General features: G+C 42.4%; 1 protein-coding gene across 4 annotated transcripts in view; it reads right to left on the bottom strand.

Annotated features, from left to right (window-relative positions):
* Positions 1-13,958, bottom strand: part of sptan1 (spectrin alpha, non-erythrocytic 1) — a 117,664-nt gene that overhangs the window by 57,479 nt on the left and 46,227 nt on the right. For 3 of the 4 annotated variants that reach the window (XM_061292611.1, XM_061292610.1, XM_061292613.1), the window contains 5 exons: positions 8,636-8,834; positions 1,856-1,960; positions 1,736-1,771; positions 1,592-1,627; positions 250-297 (listed from right to left, as the gene is read on the bottom strand). In XM_061292611.1, coding sequence (XP_061148595.1) covers positions 250-297; positions 1,592-1,627; positions 1,736-1,771; positions 1,856-1,960; positions 8,636-8,834 — 424 coding nt within the window. The remainder of the gene's footprint in view (positions 1-249; positions 298-1,591; positions 1,628-1,735; positions 1,772-1,855; positions 1,961-8,635; positions 8,835-13,958) is intronic. The other variant, XM_061292612.1, reaches the window with a different exon arrangement.

A 13,958-nucleotide genomic window follows, 5' to 3' on the forward strand; every position in this document is an offset into this window, starting at 1 on the left:
CCGCTGACGTCAGTTGCAGTTTAAATTACAGTAATCTAAACTGCTACATCGCGTTTTTTTTTTTAATTTTGAAAATTTGTGAATAATTTCACATACAAGTCGCTCCTGAGTATAAGTCGCCCCCCCACCCAAACTATGAAAAAAACCGAGACTTATAGCCCGGAAAATACGGTATAAAGTTGAACAAGGCCTGAGGATTTAAGACAACATGGTGAGAAGGCGTAATGTTATCAAGGAAGAAATTCTTACCTTGATTGTATTAAAGTTAGCCGTTGTTTGAACAGCCAAGCGTATGTTCTATGGAAAAAACAATGCATTGCAGAAACAGAAAAGAGGCAATTAGAGGACATTGTTAGGGAAACCATACCACACTGACTCAAATATTTTTTTATAAACTGGGCTCAGATATTTTGTGTAAACTACATAGCTTTCTTGCCAATTTTCTTCTATAGTTTTGATACATTTTCAAGTGACAACTTTTTGGCACGATCATGCTGATAGCATTCACTAAGGACCATGGTATATTGAAATCTTGGATATTAAAGCAAGTGTCCAACAACAGCAGTGAATCTTGGGTCATTGTAAAATTGGGTTGTGATCAAAACAGAACATTTTAGAAAATGCAATAGGCTTGTATAAACTCTGCTGGGTCTGCCCATACATCTAGTCTGAAATTAAACAATCAAGTAAATCTTATTTCTGCATTCCCTGCTACTGTTACATCACAGTGGTGCCAATTCACATCACCATTTCAAGGTACTCCTTCCAGGATTTGGTAGCTAAGGTTTTTCCGCCCTTTTTTAGGACAATGTGGTAACGTTTTCTATTTCCCTTACTAGTTTCATTGTACTCGGCCACGGCTCTCGGCTGAGAGCCGAGACGTGTCCTTTTTATTATCTGATGTTTCTGGATGTAGCAGATCATGTGACATCCTCTGTCGCCTTGTGGTATTTGCAAAAAGTGTGTGATAGTGTAGTTATAGTTATTTCGTTCCTGTTGTGTGTCAATGCTGTTTTCTTATTTATATTGCCTCTTTGATCCATTTTTTGTTTGTATGGTCTTCTGATCAATGATGCTTGAGTTGTCCCAATACATGATGTGACGTTCCCTTTTGCAGTGGTAAAGTATTAACTATAACTAACAAGGATACGTCTCAGCTGAGAAACTGTGGGGAAGGTGGAAGCGCTTGCAGCAACTAGTAAGGCAAATAAAAATCGTTACCACATTGTCTTAAAACAGGGAAAAATAAAATGAAGCCTTTTTTTTGTCTCATCATGGTCTCGGACAGGACGGATTCAGAATTTTTGCTCAACACTGGTCGAGACCAAGCCAGTACAACTGTGATCAGTGAGAAATGTTATTTGTAGAAAGCCTTTGTCTTGTTTTACAGTTTGAGGAGTCACAAAAAGCAATGTCAAAATCAATGCTCTGCTTGACATGAATTTCTTTTTTTTCTTTTTTTTTTTTTTAAAGGGGTTTTCACCACCTTTTCATCAGACCCCAGTGTTTTTGGTTGGCTGACAATGAAGCACTCGGCTTTGAAAAATGTCTAATTAATTAGTTAAGCGCTGCCTCCACTGTGGATATTTACCTTCCATGGAGATGCAGTTTTTGAATCAGCTTCATTCTATATTAAAGCATAAGACATGGGTGTGTTAAAGAAACGTTTTACTGTTGCAGTCATTGGTTCTTAAATATCAAGCAAAATACAGAATTCAAGTGTTGATTTGCTTACAACTTTGCCAGACATTGCACCAAATGTTTCTTGTTGCTGCAAATGAAAAGCATGCTCTAAATATTAAAAGACACAGAGGAGCAAAGTTGACCCAACATCAGAGAGGGAGCTGCAATTTACCTGAACTTGAACCACAGGTATTTCCTCAGTCATTAGGCCTTCAGATTCTAGCTCAGAGGCCACCCTATTGATGTCCCTCAGACGGGACTCATTGGCCTTAAGGTCCTGGAAAGACACAAAACAAAAAAGCCTGAATTGTAAAAGATATGGACTATAATCTCCTTTATGATGGGTCATTTTAGGTCTTTTTTTTTCTCAATGCCCACGAAAAATCCACTTTCAAGCCACGGAATATAAATTCACCCTGCACAGAATCAGGAATGTTCTCTGCAGAATTAACACTTTTTCTCTGCAGATTCCTGGAAGACTAACATACTGCCAGACCATAGGTCAGCAACCCATGGCTCCGGAGCCACATCTGGCTCTTTCATCCTTCTGTTGTGGCTCCCTGTGACTTTGGAAAATAATGAGTATTTTATAAAAATGTAATTTTATTTTTGTTTGTTCATTTTAAAATATAATTCTGAATTTTAAGATTATGGTAAACTTGTACTATTAAAATTAAGCGTTTTCAATATTTTTACCGCCCGAAATATGAGTCACGTCCGCCGATGTGCGACATTAGAATTCCTGGCCTCCCTCACGTCTGGCAGCCGGCGTTTTCCGAGCACACTACCAGCGTGATAACTATATATTAAGTGAAGTACCGTTTTTTCCCGTGTATAGTGCGCCCCCATGTATAATACGCACCCTAAAAATGGCATGCTGATGCTGGAAAAAAGCCTGTACCCATGTATAATACGCACCCAATTTTTATGATTTTTTCTCCGACTGCCCGTAAACGCACCACCGCGCTCCGTGCGCACATGAGAAAAAGGCGTGCGGACGTGAAAAAGGCGGCTCTGTATGGGAGAGACGTTGAAGAAGAATAAAAACACCCTTGGAAACCAAAACTTGCCCCTCATCGTGACTCGGGAGCCGCAACAAATGTTTCGGATTTGTGTAGGGTACATTGTGACAGACAGCAAACGAGCAGGTGATCGAGCAAGCGTCTGATACGAGAGCATTGCGGTCGAATGGAGCGTGTTTGAAGTGAACAGCAGAGACGAAAGGAACAAGGCAAAGTGTTGTGAAATAAAATATTACCTGTAATACGCATTTTGTTATTTGCTGATTGAAACTGCAAATTAAACTGTGAATTGAAACTAATAGGTGGAGAACTGAACTCTCGCTCTTCATATAGCTGACGTGTCTTGCGCATCCGTTCTGCGCATCTGTAATGGCGGCCTCCGTATGAGGTCCGGTCCGCGATGGAGATTAAAAAACAAACAATATTTGACAATAACACACCATCAAGGATTGCACCATCGCATCAAACGATGTGTCGTCAATTATGAATTTTACTAAGTGTGTTGGGCAGGATGGCTGAATGCGATGCGCGATTGACAACAAACAAGAAGAAAGGTGATTTCAAGTTTTATTTCGAGGGAGATTTGTCATGTCTTGTCCCCAGTTTTGCTATGTGTCTAGGTTGCCATAGTTTCTGTTCGCGTCGCCCCTCTCTTCCTGTGTCACCTCAATCGATGTAACGTGTTTTGTATTTAAGTCCTGTCTGCCCCTCGCTCACCGTCGGATCATTGCATGTGTTACTGTCATGATGTCTGTTTGGTTTCTGTTCCTGTCTTTGGTAATGTCACCCTGTCTTTTTGTTCCACGACTTTGTCGGTCAGTCCTGTTGGTTTTGTTGTACCATGACTTTCTTTAAAAAAAAAAAAAAAAAATTAAAAAAAAAAAAAAAAATTTTACCCATGTATAATGCACACCCTAAATTTTAGGACAATAAATTAGTTAAATTTTGCGCACTATACACGGAAAAAAACGGTAGTCCTTTTTTTTTTTTATTCAGGAGGACAACTGGCTGCACACTCCAGTACCCGAGATGGGACAGAAGCATTTTTTTGGTTTGCATTGTTCGTTCAGTGCTGGTGGATAAAATTTGGATAAGTTTGGATTTTTAGCTCATACATAAGAGGACAGGTGACTGCAGGCTGTTTGCATTTTTTGTTCAGTGGGTTGGGTAAGTTTGGATTTTTATTTCTTAAATACGAGGACTCAAATAGACACCGGGTATTTTATTTGAAATTAAGCATCAACCAAGTATAAAATGCTTTTTGTTACATGCAGAAATAAAATTCTGTGTTCTCTGCAGCAGTTCGTTGATTTCATTTTCATAAATGCAATAGTTTTTTGTACATAGCATAATATATACATGCATAATATACCATGATTTCCCATGCATAATGCGCAACATTTAACTAATTGATTGTCCTAAAATCTGGGGTGCGCATTATGCATTGATACAACAATTTTTGAAGAAAACCTCCCTCGAAATAAAACTTGAAATCACACCTTTCTTCTTGTTTGTCAATCGCGCATCGCATTCAGCCATCCTGCCCAACACACTTAGTCAGTAAAATTCATAATTGACGACACATCGTTTGATGCGATGATGCAATCCTTGATGGTGTGTTATTGTCAAATATTGTTTGTTTTTTACTCTCCATCGCAGACCGGATATCATACGGAGGCAGTATCACTGCGCATGCGCACAATGGATCCGATGCGCAGAACGGATGCGCAAGACACGTCAGCTGCGTGCTCAGTCCGCTGCTCTTCACCCTGCTGACGCATGACTGCACTGCAACCTACAGCGACAACCGCATAGTGAAGTTTGCTGACGACACGACTCCGAGACTCAATACAGGTTGGAGGTTGACCTTCTGACCACGTGGTGCAGGGGCAACAACCTCCTGCTGAACGTCATTAAGACCAAGGAGATTGTTGTTGACTTACGGGTCACACCCAACACCTGCCGCTGACCATCGACGGTGCTGTGGTGGAGAAAGTGAGCAGCACCAGGTTCCTGGGGGTGCACATCAGTGAGGATCTCTCTTGGTCCACCAACACCGCATCACTGGCGAAGAAGGCCCAGCGCCGCCTGTACTTCCTGCGGAAACTCAGGCGAGCGAGCGCTCCTCCGGCCGTCATGACTACATTTTACCGTGGCACCATTGAGAGCATCCTCTCCAGTTGTATTGCTGTTTGGGGTGGTAGCTGCACTGACTACAACATGAAGGCCCTGCAGCGCATAGTGAACACGGCTGGTAAGATTATTGGTACTTCACTACCCTCCTTGAAAGACATTTACACCTCCCATCTCACCTGCAAGGCGACCACGATTGTGAGTGATGTAAGTCACCCCGCTCACTCTTTCTTCGATCTTCTGCCCTCTGGTAAGAGGTACAGGAGCCTGCGCTCCCGCACCACCAGACTCAACAACAGCTTCATACTCCAGGCTGTTAGGATCCTGAACTTTCTTCCCCCCTTCTGCGTAGCGTCCTGTACTTTTGCGCTATGTTCTGACTGTCTGCTGTATGCACACTTGCTCAGTTTTGCTCCTCTTATTTATTGTGTTATTTGTTTATTTATTATTTATTCATCACTCTTATTATTCATTGTTTGTGCCTTCTTGTTTTTATTTTGTGTTTACTTGTATGTATATCGTGTACTATGTCTCGTCACCGTGGGTTAGTGGAAACGTAATTTCGGTTTCTTTGATTGTTTTGCCATGTGAAGAGATTGACAATAAAGCAGACTTTGACTATATAAAGAGCGAGAGTGCAGTTCTCTACCTATGTTTGTTGTCAATCGCGCATCGCATTCAGCCATCCTGCCCAACACACTTAGTCAGTAAAATTCATAATTTACGACACATCGTTTGATGCGATGGTGCAATCCTTGATGGTGTGTTATTGACAAATATGGTTTGTTTTTTAATCTCCATCGCAGACCGGATATCATACGGAGGCCGCCATGACAGTATGCGCAGAACGGATGCGCAAGACACGTCAGCTATATAAAGAGCGAGAGTTCAGTTCTCTACGTGTTAGTTTCAATTCACAGTTTAATTAGGAGTTTCAATCAGCAAATAACAAAATGCGTATTACAGGTGATATTTTATTTCACAACACTTTGCCTTGTTCCTTTCTTCTCTGCTGTTCACGTCAAACACGCTCCATACAAACACAATGCTCTTGTATCAGGCGCTTGCTCGATCACCTGCTCATTTGCTGTCACAATGTACCCTACACAAATCTGAAACATTTCTTCGCTATCGAGTTTGCTAGCGCATGCGCAGTGATACTGACCGGTAGAATAACATCCGGTTGTTCCCAAAGATGCTCTTTTTTCTGAAATAATTTTACGTTTACGGACTTAAGAGTCAAAATTGGTGTGCGTATTACACATGGGTACAGGCTTTTTTTCCAGCATCAACACGCCATTTCTAGGGTGCGTATTATGCACGGGGGCGTATTTTACATGGAAAATCACGGTATGTAATGATGTCAAAATGGGTTGTGGCTCCGGGTGCTTTCTTTTCATTGGGGGGCGGTCCCAAATGGCTCTTTGAGTATAAAAGGTTGCCGACCCTTGTGCTAGACAACATGCGCTAAGATGGTATACCGAAATCAGTAATCTGCAATCAAATCAAAAGCTCCTTCGTCAAAATTGTTTACGGTTTAACGTTAAACTTAAAAAATGTAAACTTGCTTAGTAAAACAATTTTTATTAAGTACAGTGGAGCCTCGGTTTTCGAACATCCCGGTTCTCGAACAAATCGATATTCGAACATAAATTTCTAGATTTTTTTGCTTCGGATGTCGGAAGAAATTTCGAGAGTCCGTTCGTTATTACATTCTCGTTACTCTGAGAATTGCATCAACTCTAATCATGCCTCCAAAGGAAGCAAGTGGGAGCAGTAAAGCCATCCTAAAACACAAAGACGCTCTTAAAGCAATGAGACAGTGAGCGCCCGACGCGCTGCGGTTGTGCGATCGGACCAAATTAAGCTCCCTGCGCACTGAGGTCCACTTAAATTTTCGAAGGTACATAAGGACATTAAAAATATTTTCTAAATGTCAGCGACGGTTCTGTCACAATAATGCGACCAGCGCGGTGTGGTTGCGCGGTCGGCGACGTGCTACGGTTGCGCGTTCGGCGGTGCGCTGCACTTGCGCGATTGGACAAAAATGCGCAAATGAAAAAATGCTTAAAAAATATGTTTTTTTTTGCTTGGAACGGATTAAATTTGTTTCCATTATTTGTAATGGGAAAACATGATTCGGAATTCGAATGATTCACTTCTCGAACAGCCTTCTGGAACGGATTGTGGTCGAAAACCGAGGCTCCACTGTACTTTAGTATTCAGGGAAGAGAACGGCAAATGAATGCCCCACTGGGGGGGGCCGAAGGCCTGTGACCCCCCCTACAAACCAGCTCAGTGGCCTAGTGGTTAGAGTGTCCGCCCTGAGACTGGAAGGTTGTGGGTTCAAACCGCGGCCGGGTCATACCAAAGACTTTAAAAATGGGACCCATTGCCTCCCTGCTTGGCACTCAGCATTAAGGGTTGGAATTGGGGGTTAGAAGGAGTTGAGGTCTTTACAAGCCCTAGGCTTCGTCTCCCTCCTTGCACAGTTATTGATATAATATGTGCTAAACAATAAACTAAACTAACTAACTAACTACACACACACACACACACACACACACTTGCCCCAGGGGGCCAGGGGCCGCAGGCCCCCATTGGGGATTGCAGGGGCCACAGGCCCATATTGGGGGCCACAGGGCCCACAAGCCCCCTTTGGGGGCCGCAGGGGGCCAGGGGCAACACCCCGGAGGGGGCTAAGGGGGAAAAGCTCCCTGGAAACTCCTGGATTTTGGCAGTATGGCAACCCCAAAACCATTAATTTCAACAGTTTTATTAAAAAAAGTATTCCTGCTTGGTGGGCTACCAAGGTGAATATAATACAGTCAAGCCTCGGTTTTTGACCGTTCCAGAAGGCGGTTCGAGAAGCGAATCGGTTGAATTCCGAATCTATTTTTCCCATTACAAATAATGGAACAATTTGAATCTGTTCCAAGTGTTCAAGCATTTTTTCATTTGCGCATTTTTGTCCGATCGCGCAAGTGCAGCGCACCGTCGAACGCGCAACCGTAGCACGTCGCCGACCGCGTAACTGCACCGCACTGGTTACATTATTGTGACAGAGCCGTCGCTGAAATTTGGAAAATATTTTTAAACTCCCGATGTACTTTCCAAAATTTAAGTGGACCTAAGTGCGCAGGGAGCTTAATTTTGTCCGATCACGCAACTGTAGCGCACCGCCGAACACGCAAACGCAGCGCGTTGCCGACCGCGCAACTGCACCGCGTTGATCGCATTATTGTGACAAGAGCTGTTGCTGAAATTTAGAAAATGAAGTCCTGATGCACTTTCCAAAATTTAAGTGGACCTCAGTGCGCAGGGAGCTTAATTTAGTCCGGTCGCGCAACCACAGCGCGCCGGGCGCTCATTGTCGCGCTGCTTTAAGAGCGTCTTTGTGTTCCGTGTTGTAAGATGATGCTGCTCTCGAGCCATGCCCATCTGAAGCAATTCCTGATCCCGTTCGACTTGTCTATTTCCCTGGCACGATCCTCGTCTTTTTTCTCTAAAACGTTCGCCATGCTGGCTAAAACTTTTACTAATTAGCCAAATGAGTAGGCAAATGATGTGATGAAAGTAGCGCCAAAATGCTGCCGAAAATAAGGCGGCTGTTGTCACAATACTGCTGCCAGCCGCCCCCCCCATATAAAAAAATATTCAACGGATCTACACGATTCACGAAAATGATACTCCCGACGGAAAAAAATACGGAAATCCGCGGATCAGCGGAAGTTCATCCCTGAGTATTTTAATTTATTTTCGGTGTTGATCTGTTATGAACAGTAAAGTAACAATACCTTCTGGAAATCATCAAACTTCTTCTGTAGGACCTCCACCTGCTCCAGGTCTGAGCCCACCTCTTCATTTGTAAGTGCACTCTCCTTCTCATTGATCCACTGCTGAAGTTCATTTGCTTCCCGAAACAGCATAAACTTCTTGCAGCTTTTCTCCAACATGTTCTTGCGTTTCTCCCCAAGATCTAATAGTGTTCCATATCTGCAGGAAAGAAAGGATTAGAAGAACCTTTCTGTAGAAATTGTTTTTAACATTTTAAAATTACTATAAAATATTTCACTTGAAAATAACATGCTGGGTGAACATAAAAATGAAGAACTATAAACAAATGAACTGAAAACACATTAATTAATTAATTAATTAATTAGTTAAGTACCTCAAGTAAGAGCTTTAAGAGTTGTCGATTATTAGTGCGCTCGTGGGCGCACTTGTAGCGGGATCACAAAAGAGAAAACTCAAGTCAATCCTCAAACCGCACACTCAGTTACAAATGAGGTGCTTTTCCGGGGTAACGGAATTAATTAATTAATCAATTAATTAATTGTCATCAGCTCAGTGGCCTTATGGTATGAGTGTCCGCCCTGAGACTGGGAGGTCGTGGGTTCCATCCCCGGCCGAGTCATACCAAAACACTATAAAATGGAACCAGATGCCTCCCTGCTTGACACTCGGCATTAAGGGTTGGATTGGGGATGCTGTAAGGAGCTGCACCCCACAGTCATTATTAATGCGCAATGTATAGCTTCTACGATGGAAGCTTGTCTGAGGACGACCGAGAGAGAATTGTAAATTGAGAGGATAAAAAATTTGTTCTTGAAACTAATAAATACGTTTGTCATTCATAATCACATTCACGCGTGAAAAAATATTTAATTGGACTTTTTGATAGTTGGTCGGTACAGCAATATTATTACAATGGTAATAATACATTAATTTGTAATGCACTTTGAAGTGTACCTCTGGAGGTCTCACTTTGAGAACTCTGTTGGGGAAAGGGAGCAATGATGTAAAGTTTGGTCAATCTGGTGCACCCAGTTTTGTGTTTAGCCTTGTATTTCCCAAAATACCGTTTTTTTCCATGTATAGTGCGCAAAATTTAAACTAATTTATTGTCCTAAAATCTGGGGTGCGCATTATACATGGGTACAAAAAACTTTTTTTATTTATTTATTTTTTTTTTAAAATTTTTTTTTTTCTTTAAGTCCCAATGATCGTCACACACGCAGGGAGGCAATGGGTCCCATTTTTATAGTCTTTGGTATGGTCTTAACTAGGCTGGATGTAATTTTTTTTGTTGGCATTGATTTCTCCGACTGCCCGTAAACGCACCACCGCGCTCCGTGCGCGCACGGGACAGCAAACGAGTAGGTGATCGAGCAAGCGTCTGATACAAGAGCATTGCGGTCGCATGGAGCGTGTTTGAAGTGAACAGCAGAGAAGAAAGGAACAAGGCAAAGTGTTGTGAAATAAAATGCACAGAACGGATGCGCAAGACACGTCAGCTATATAAAGAGCGACAGTTGTTTTCTTCCTATTAGTTTCAATTCACAGTTTAATTGGCAGTTTCAATCAGCAAATAACAAAATGCGTATTACAGGTAATATTTTATTTCACAACACTTTGCCTTGTTCCTTTGGTCTCTGCTGTTCATCCTAAAACACAAAGGCGCTCTTTAAGCAATGCGACAGTGAGCGCCCGGCGCGCTGCGGTTGCGCGACCGCACCAAATTAAGCTCCCTGCGCAGTGCGCTCTGAGGTCCACTTAAATTTTAGAAAGTACATCAGGACTTTAAAAATATCTTCTAAATTTCAGCGACGGCTCTGTCACAATAATCGACCAGCGCGGTGCAGTTGGGCGGTCGGCGGCGCGCTACGGTTGAGCGTTCTCTCTCGCACACACGCGCACACACGCACACGCGCACACACGCAAACCGGATATCATACGGAGGCCGCCATTACAGATGCGCAGAACGGATGCGCAAGACACGTCAGCTATATAAAGAGCGAGAGTTCAGTTCTCTACCTAAATCCGTATTACAGGTAATATTTTATTTCACAACCCTTTGCCTTGTTCCTTTCTTCTCTGCTGTTCACTTCAAACACGCTCCATGCGACCGCAATGCTCTCGTATCAGACGCTTGCTCGATCACCTGCTCGTTTGCTGTCCCGTGCGCGCACGGAGCGCGGTGGTGCGTTTACGGGCAGTCGGAGAAATCAACGCCAACAAAAAAAATGACATCCAGCCTAGTTAAGGCCATACCAAAGACTATAAAAATGGGACCCATTGCCTCCCTGCGTGTGTGACGATCATTGGGACTTAAAAAAAAATAAAATAAAATAAAAATAATTCATAAAAATTGGGTGCGTATTATACATGGGTACAGGCTTTTTTCCAGCATCAGCATGCCATTTTTAGGGTGCGTATTATACATGGGGGCGCACTATACACGGAAAAAAACGGTAATCCGCCTCGATACCGTTTAATGCACAGTACCATGTTGGAATCAGTAGAGTCTGTCCACCATTGTACTGCATTGTTTATTCTGCTATTGAGTTATTTACTTAACTGCTATTATTCGGTTATTCTGCAAGATGCGTTGGCCATGTGTGGCGATGCATTGTTCTCATTCAAACCAACAGTTGTTTGAGTGGGCAAAAGATAATAGGGCACATTAATGGACCCTTTTTGTCCTCGCAAAGAGCGGATTTCACGCCGATGTCAACAAATGCTTTGTTTTTTTTAACAAGCTTTTTGGAGATCTGCTTTCTCAACTGTTATTTCAAAAGTGATTATAATCACTTCTGAAATACGTGTAGTGTTACTGCTACTAAGTGGAAAATAAAATGAACATGTTCTCATTGGTACATTCAAGATTATCTGTTATGGTAGGGGCTTTGTCAGTTTGGAGACTATTTAAATGGTTGTGTGAGGATTTATAACATGGCTGGTAAAATATGTTGTAGATAACAAGTGCATTTTCCATGTCTGAAACGCCTTCCATGTCTGTAATGATGTATTACTACGACTACTGTATTTTCTGGACTATAGCCGCTACTTTTTAAACAAGCTTTGAAAGAGAGCTCCGTCGAGTGACAGCAGCGCAACGTCGCGTCAGCAGCGCGGCGGTTGTTTACATAAAGGACAAAGATCGACTCGACGGAGCTCTCTTTCACTTCCGTGGATTGAAGTCGGGCGCCGGCGCTCGGCCGGGTGGCTGTCCAGAGACGGTGGATGGGGCTTGGACAATGCTTTTACGCACGCCCGGTCCTACTCTACCGAGCTGTCTTTCACCTCCGTGGATGGAAGTAGAGGGCCGGCACTCAGCCGGGTGGCTGTCCGAGGACGGTGGATGGGTCTCGGTCATGGCTTTTACGCACGCCCGGTCCTATTCTATGGAGCTCTCTTCCACTTCCGTGGCTGGAAGTCCACGCCGCCACACGCCGCCACACGCCGCCACACGCCTGTAAGTTTGTTTTGTTAAATAAAGAGACGTTTACCAAACCCACGTCTTTCCTTGAACTTTGTTAACGCTACAATATAGTTATATAGTAGATCCGTGGAATAACGACGAGGCTGACGTCAGGGCGCACGCGCGGCGATGTTGACAAAGGACGAGAAATTTGATCGATGGATTTAATGATTTAGATGTCACAGATGGTTTGATAACATTATTGCTCATATAATACCGTTTTTTTCCATGTATAATGCTCAAAATTTAACTAATTTATTGTCCTAAAATCTGGGGTGTGCATTATACATGGGTACAAAAATAAATAAATCTTTTTTTTTTTTTTTTTATATCCGGATATGATACGGAGTGCTCTCGTATCAGACGCTTGCTCGATCATCTGCTTGTTTGCTGTCACAATGTACCCTACACAAATCCGAAACATTTCTTCGCTATCGAGTTTGCTAGCGCATGCGCAGTGATACTGACCGGCAGAACCACATCCGGTTGTTCCCAAAGATGATCTTTTTTCTGAAATAATTTTACGTTAACCGACTTAAGTAGGAGTCAAAATTTGGGTGCGTATTATACATGGGTACAGGCTTTTTTCCAGCATCAACATGCCATTTTTAGGGTGCGTATTATACATGGGGGCGCATTATTCTTGGAAAAAAACTGTAGTTATTTGATATATAATTTATATATCGTTATATGGGCCTGTGGAATATTTTGAAGTGCAAGAGCCGTCAGCGGCGCGCACGCATTGTTGACAAAGGACGATTGATGGATTTAATGAATTGGACTGACGCAGATGGTTTTATTAACGTGTTATTTATGTAATAGTTTTTTGAATAACTCTGAATTTTACGTCAGGGCCGTTCTCAGCTCTTAGTTTGTGTTTGTCACGTTAGCATACCTATCGTTTAGCCTGTTGTTGCTCGTTCATGACTGTTCTTGGTGTTGGATTTTGTTGAATAAATTGCCCCCCAAAATGCGACTTTTACTCCGGAGCGATTTATATGTTTCTTTTCACTTTTTTGGGCATTTTATGGCTGGTGCGACTTATACTCCGGTGCGACTTATAGTCCGAAAATTACGGTATATGGAAATTAAACATTAAAACACCTGCGGCTTATAGTCCAGTGCGTTTTATAGATGAACAAAACAGGGTTTTCCCCTGATTCTAGCTGGTGCGGTTTATAGTCCAGAATTTCCGGTAAAAGGTGCAGATTAGATTTGGCTAAAATAGAATTGAAGAGTGAAGTTTAAAACTAGACTGTCATCAGTTTTTGTCAAGTTATACTGGGTTTACACTGACAGATTTTTACAAAAATCTCAGACTAAAAACTGAGTTTTAATTGATAAAACAATCGACAGAATAATCTATTCTAAAAATATTCCAAAGTGTCAGCACTAATTTTGACCAGAATAACCTATTCTAAAAATATTCCAGTGTAGCCCTAATCTTTACCAGGTTGATCTAGAGGACGGGCAAGAAGGAAAATTCAAATATTTCTGGTTGTCTACATAAGATTCAAAACCATTTGCAGAAAGAAGTCTGCAGTAATGTATACAGTGGAGCCTCGGTTTTCGACCACAATCTGTTCCAGAAGGCTGTTCGACAAGTGAATCGTTCGAATTCCGAGTCATGTTTTCCTATTACAAATAATGGAAAAATAATTTGCGCATTTTTGTCCGATCGCGCAACTGCAGCGCACTGCTGAACGTCCAACCGTAGCGCGTCGCCGACCGCGCAACTGCACCGCGCTGGTCGCATTATTGTGACAGAGCCGTTGCTGAAATTAGAAAATATTTTTAAAGTCCTGATGTACTTTCCAAAATTTAAGTGGACATCAGTGCGCAGGGAGCTTAATTTT

Source organism: Syngnathus typhle, linkage group LG12 (assembly GCF_033458585.1).
Source record: "Syngnathus typhle isolate RoL2023-S1 ecotype Sweden linkage group LG12, RoL_Styp_1.0, whole genome shotgun sequence".
NCBI classification, from domain to species: domain Eukaryota; kingdom Metazoa; phylum Chordata; class Actinopteri; order Syngnathiformes; family Syngnathidae; genus Syngnathus; species Syngnathus typhle.